This window comes from Pinus tabuliformis, chromosome Q (assembly GCF_031772625.1).
Source record: "Pinus tabuliformis cultivar Carrire ecotype Pingquan chromosome Q, CPIR1, whole genome shotgun sequence".
Classification (NCBI taxonomy): Eukaryota; Viridiplantae; Streptophyta; class Pinopsida; order Pinales; family Pinaceae; genus Pinus; species Pinus tabuliformis.
In genome coordinates, this window is record NC_142296.1 from 89,479,863 (window position 1) to 89,486,177 (window position 6,315).

The 6,315-nt window shown below is 36.3% G+C and overlaps 1 protein-coding gene across 1 annotated transcript in view; it reads right to left on the reverse strand.

Annotated features, from left to right (window-relative positions):
* Positions 1 to 2,802: 2,802 nt before the first annotated feature.
* The window catches only part of LOC149218389 (uncharacterized), a 6,892-nt gene continuing 3,379 nt past the window's right edge, over positions 2,803 to 6,315 (reverse strand). Inside the window, exons 7-10 of the mRNA XM_089386549.1 lie at positions 4,995 to 5,082; positions 3,881 to 4,097; positions 2,952 to 3,025; positions 2,803 to 2,861 (exon numbers count right to left, since the gene is read on the reverse strand). Coding sequence (XP_089242675.1) covers positions 2,803 to 2,861; positions 2,952 to 3,025; positions 3,881 to 4,097; positions 4,995 to 5,082 — 438 coding nt within the window. The remainder of the gene's footprint in view (positions 2,862 to 2,951; positions 3,026 to 3,880; positions 4,098 to 4,994; positions 5,083 to 6,315) is intronic.

Below are 6,315 nucleotides of genomic sequence, written 5' to 3' on the forward strand. Positions count from 1 at the left end.
AGGCCGATTGATTAGTTATATGGATGGTCACTGACTGTGGTTGAAGCTCCAATTCCACAACTTAACCTTCCACTAGTTCCTTCAACAATAAGAACTAGTTTAACTGATCATAACTCAATTAATTGAATTAAATTGTTACAACTAAAATTAACTCAACCTAGGCTCCTAAAATTTAGGAACCCACTGCACACAACTAAACTTCATGTCCCTAACTCGAATTAATTGAGCTAGATTCCTATTTTTTAGGAATCAACTCAAGTAAACTGAACTTCAACTCATTAACTCAAATTGAATGTTCTTAACTGAGTGACAAGAGCCATGTCACCTCAATTAACTACTATTTGTTTGCTGATGTAGAATTTTGAATTTCCTCAATTTGATTAAGGCAAAAATCAAAATTGAGACTTTCTTGTTGCATTTTCAACACTCCCTCTCAACAAGAAAGGGATTATTAACCACCCTTATCCTGCACCTGTGGAATGTACTGCATGCAATACTTCTCACTGTTTTTGTTTCTACTACAACATCTACAATTGAGAAGCATACACAAAACAAAATGAGTCAACTGTGTCTACAACTATCTAATGGGAAAATTGTGTTGCTGCTAACTCTACTATTGAGACTCCTACTCTTCTATCAACACTCCTCTACACTATCTGACTAACACTAATCCTTCTAATACTGAATACTGGGCTCCTGTAGTAAGGTAATGATATATGAGGAGAACGCCTCAATGGACCCTGCACAAATTTCTACAACTCTTGGACTAAGGATCTACATCACTCCACCTCACTCTTGGAGGTATAGTTGCATGTGCTCCCTCTTCCCACTTGGCTCGAAATCTCCCTCTATTGGAGGTATCCTCTTTGGTGGATGTCTCCACTCTGCCTCCTCTCTGCTTATCCATTTGTGGTCACTCCATAACTTCTTGAGGTTGCTTCTGTAGCTCCATTTTGAGAGGCAATTCATGCTCCCTCTCAACCACCATGTATCTAACCCTTGCCTTACTCCTCAAGGATTTTCATGCATCTTCTACCTCAAGTGCATACAAGTTATTGAATTGAGCACTGATCTGTTTAAAGTTCCCTAAGGCTACGTGTCTCAGGAATGCTTTCCCTTTGCTGAAGATCACATCGTAACCACGGTCTTCCAATACTGCTACAAAGATGATATTTTTCTTTAGTTCTGGAATGAACATGACATCCTTGAGCTTGAGAGGAGATCTCGACTCCCTCTAAAAAGTTATTGTACCGATCCTGGTATAATTTTACCTTCTTTCATCTCAAACTCAATGTTCATCTAGAGATCTTTCTCCTCCAAGTCACTAAAAAATTCTCTATTCCCTATCATGTGGAACGAGGCACTGTTGTCTAGGTACCACACGCTCCCCATCAATGTGTTGGCCATGCATGCGATGAGAGTGAAGTCAAGCTCAAATTGTGAAGCCAAGGCTTCACTTGTTGCTAATACTGTGTTCTACTGCAGGCTCCTTCTTGCTTTCCTTTTTGTGTGGACACTTTGTGGCATAGTCCCTAAATTCATGACAATGAAAGCACTTGATTCTAGATAAGTATTTCTTCTTTCCCTCTTGGATGGAATTAGCTTCACCTTGGTACTTCTTCCCCTTGGCCTTTATTACTTTTCTGACTAATGAAAAATCTTCTTCCTCTTCTTTGGATGAGGTCCCAGCTCTGGAATTCTGCCTTATTTCCTCCTGTACCTAGTCAGACCATAAGCGCTCCCAATTTGGTATTTTTTCCCTCCCATTCACTAAATCTTGATAGTTGTGAAAGCTCTTGGGAAGGCCTAGAAGGGCTAGGATTACCAAATAATCTTCTACAACCGTAACATCAAATTGACCAAGTTTATCATGAAATTGTGTGAACTTGCTCAAGTATTGCAGAATAGTCTCATTCTTCTGCATCTTGACATTTCAAAGTTTATCATTGAGTGCCAACTTTCTATGGTCACTACTGTTCTGGAATAAATTTTTCAATGCTTACCACATTGCATATGGAGTCCCTTTCCCATGGATATTTGAGATAATATGGTCATGTAATCCCTCAAATATGATTCTCCTCGTCTTGGCCACATCTTTCTTCCACTAAGAAAGATTATGGGCATCATATGCTCGAGGCTTTGCAACATCTGTCTTGATGTATTCTAGCAACCCATTGTCATCCAATAATGCCTCCATGTGGTCCTTCCATGCAACAAAGCTTGAGGTGCCTTCCAGGGCATACTCTAGCCTTAGTCCATTGAAATCCATCTTCTCAATCTTGAAGAAAACCTGCAACATTGAACTTCAAACTTTTCACGTCCCAGTGGCTTTGTAAATATGTCTGCGATATGCTCTGAAGTAGGACAATGTGTCAGATGAATAACTTTGGCCTCTACATAATGTCGAATCAAGTGTTATTTGGTGTTAATATGCTTGCTTCGATCATGAAACTTGAGATTCTTGGCCAACTGAATTGTAGAAGAGTAGTCGACGAGTAGTGGAGTTGAAGCCTTTTGTTTCTCTTGCAAGTCTTCAAGTATTTTGTGAAGCCAAATGATTTCTTTTGTAGCTTGAGATGCTGCAACATATTCGGCTTCGGTGGTAGAATCCGTAGGAACAAATTGCTTGCGTGATCTCCAACTAATGGCTGCTGATCCAAGACTCATCAAATAACCAGAAGTAGAGACTCTATTTTCCTTGTCTCCATCAAAATCAGAATCTGAATAGCTGTTGAGATGGAAATATGAAAATTTAGAATATTTAATGCCATATGTTCGAGTGTCTTTCAAATATGTGAGCACTCACTTTGCTGCATTCCACTGACCTTCACATAGCTTATGCATGAACCTGGAAAGTTTCCCTACAACAAAAGCTATGTGAGGTCAAGTAGTAGTTAGAAAATTCAAACTTCCAACAAGTTGCTTGTACTTTGTTGGATCTTCAAACATACTTCCTTCATTGGAAGTAATTTTCAGATTCTGCTCCATAGGAGTAGTGACAGGATTACAATCCTGCATCTCAAATCTGTCCAATAGCTTTCCAATATACTTTTTCTACGAAATGAAAATATATTTGGGTTTCTGATTAACTTCAATCCCTAAATAATAATGTAATAAACCCAAATCTGTCATGTCAAAAGCTTTCAATAATTCTCTTTTAATGGATGCTATATAGTCATCATTGTTTCTTGTAATCATCAAATCATCTACATACACAACCAAATATACAACTGACTTTCCAATTTTATTAACAAAAAGCGTCATCCAGATCAAATAACTTACCATTCAACTTTAGAAGGTGTTCAGTTAACTTTTCATACCATGCACGAGATGCTTGTTTCAGTCCATACAAAGCCTTAACCAATTTGCATACATTTTTCTCTTTCCTTTAACAGAAAAACCTTCAGGCTGAAACATATAAACATCCTCCTTCAAATCGCCATTCAAAAAGGTTTTTTTAACATCCATATGGTGTATCTTCCAGCTATTTTGAGCTGCAAGAGAAAACAAATTTCTAATTGTGCCCCATTTTGTTGTAGGAGCAAATGTCTCTATGTAGTCAACGCCTTCCTTCTGAGCGTAGCCTTTTGCTACAAGTCTTGCCTTGTATTTATCAAGCGAACCATCTGCTTTGTATTTGATCTTATACACCCATTTTCAACCAATGGGTTTGACACGTGCAAGAGGATCCACTAACCTCCAAGTACCATTCTTAATAAGTACATCATATTCCTTTTGCATTGCATTATTCCATTCATCACAATTAACAACTTCTTCAAAACAATTAGGTTCGCTAATTGTACAATGATTGAATTCACAGTCATGAGAAACATTACCTAAATCACATTTGGAAGACATTCTTGTTTCAAAATTGTCATACTTGCTTGGAAATTTTTGAGAATGTGTAGATCTTCGTAAAGGTTGCTGAAGTGGTTGTGATGGTTGCTCATCTTGAAAAACAGGCTCAAGAACAGGCTCTTCAAGAGCAATTTCTGGTCCTGCAGAAACATTACTATTATCCAAATTTTCTTCAACAATAACATTCTCATGAGTCAAAGATGGAAGAACCACAAACTTATCCAGAATGGGAACCTCCCCTTCAGTGTGTTGAACAACATTATTAGATTCAAAATAGAACTTCTTAGATGTAAATTTCTGCAAATGAGCTACTTTCTTATCAATAGTGGAATTAATTTTATCTTATTCAAGGAAAATAACATCTCTGGAAAGAATGAACTTCTTGTTCTCCTCATCATACAATCTATAAGCTTTGGAAGTAGCAGAATATTCCAAAAAAATACATTTGTGACTCCTAGCACCCAACTTGTTGCGCTGATGTTTAGGAATTAGTGCATAGCATAGAAAACCAAAGACTCTAAAATGTTGAACAACAGGAAAATGATTATACCATATTTCATAAGGAGATTTATTATTGATGACAGAAGAAGGACAATGATTGTGAATATAAGTTGCACAAAGCACTGCTTCTCCCTAAAACATCAACTTAACATTCTTAAAGAACATCATAGATCTAACCATATTAAGCAAAGTTATATTCATATGTTCTACAACGCCATTCTGTTGTGGATTATAAGGTATGGTAGTCTAATGTTTGATGCCATTGTACTTCAAATATGGTTCAAAAACATGAGAAGTGTACTCACCACCATTATCAGTTCTGAGAATGCCTATATTCTGTTGAGTTTCATTTTTAATCATCAATTTTTTTTTTTTTAAAACATCAAACACTTGTGACTTATTCTTCAACAAATACACCCAACACATTCTCGAGTAATCATCAATAAATGTCAACACATATTTATTTCCATTTGTAGTTGCAACAGGCATAGGTCCACATAAATATGAATGTATGAGACCTAATTTTCATGTAGATCTGAAAGAAGAACTATGAAAAGGATGTTTACAATTCTTTCCTAGAATATAAGCATCACACGGTGTAATCTTTCTTGGAACTGTATGAAGACCTATAATACCTTGCTTTTTCATAATTCTGATGCTGCCATAATTGATGTGACCAAATCGAGCATGCCACAACAAGCTGGGGGACATGATATCACTTTGCTGCACCAAAAGAACATAATTTTCACAAGAATGAGTAGATAAAGTACCATTTAATTTTAAAAGCGTACCTTCTTCCACACTAGACATAACAACTGCATGATCAGATGCTCTTCTTATCTCGATGATGCCATCAAATATATGAATAGAATACCCCTACTGCTGAATATGGATAAGAGACATCAAATTTCGCTGAAACTATGGAATATAAAGTACATCCTATAGAACATAATCTGCAAAATTCAGTATCTTCAAACGAATAGACCCAATTCCATATGGTTTAATTCAAGACTTGTCAGCAAAGAAAATAACACCATCAATATCATCACTGAATGTTTCAAAAAAATCTCGCCTAAATGTCATATGACAAGTGGCTCCTGAATCTAAAATTCAACTATCTTGCCATGAAGAAAATGTAGCGTTGAAAACATCATTAATATTAAAATTACAGTGAGCAGCAATGTAATGTGCAAACTCTGATGATTTTCCCTTATCGAGTGGTGGATGATCTTTCTTTTCATTCAACTGTTCTATCCTTTCACTGACTTTCTCCTAAGGGGTTTTACAGTTAGTAGCAGTATGGCCAATTTTACCACATCTAAAACATTTGATAGTTGGTCTATCATTAAAATTCCTTTGTTTTTTGTCTCCCTGATTATTTTTTCCCCCCCTGCCTCTATAATTTCTCCTACAATGACCACTACTACTTTTATCACCTCTAGAAGTTTCAGCATGAGACTTTTGATGCTTTTATGCAAGGAACAAAGTTTTTACATTAGAGTTAGGTGGAGCCTCTTTCCTCCCAATGGCTTTTTCTCTCTCCTCTATTTTGCTTACTAGTTTATCAATTGTAATGTATTTTACTTGCCCACTAGCTTGGAGAGATTCCAAATAGTTTGAATAGACAGGGTGAAGGAATTTTATAAAAGCTATAAGTTGTAAATCTGCTTTAATTCCAGTGGCTTCTATATCATGAAAAATGACTTTTATTTCAGAGGCACTCTTCAAAGAATCATTATCCTTCATCTCCAAATTAAAAACAAATTTAACAATAACTGAATAATTTCAAGTTCTGAGTGTGAATCATACAATTCTTTCAACTTATTTAGAATGAAGTACTACAGAAAAACAATATATCTTATTACCTCTTCTGTCACCGATGCAGTTATTAATGCAAGCCTTGTTGTCTTTTGTATCCCAAATTGCATGTTGCTTCTCATTATCAGGTGGATCTGG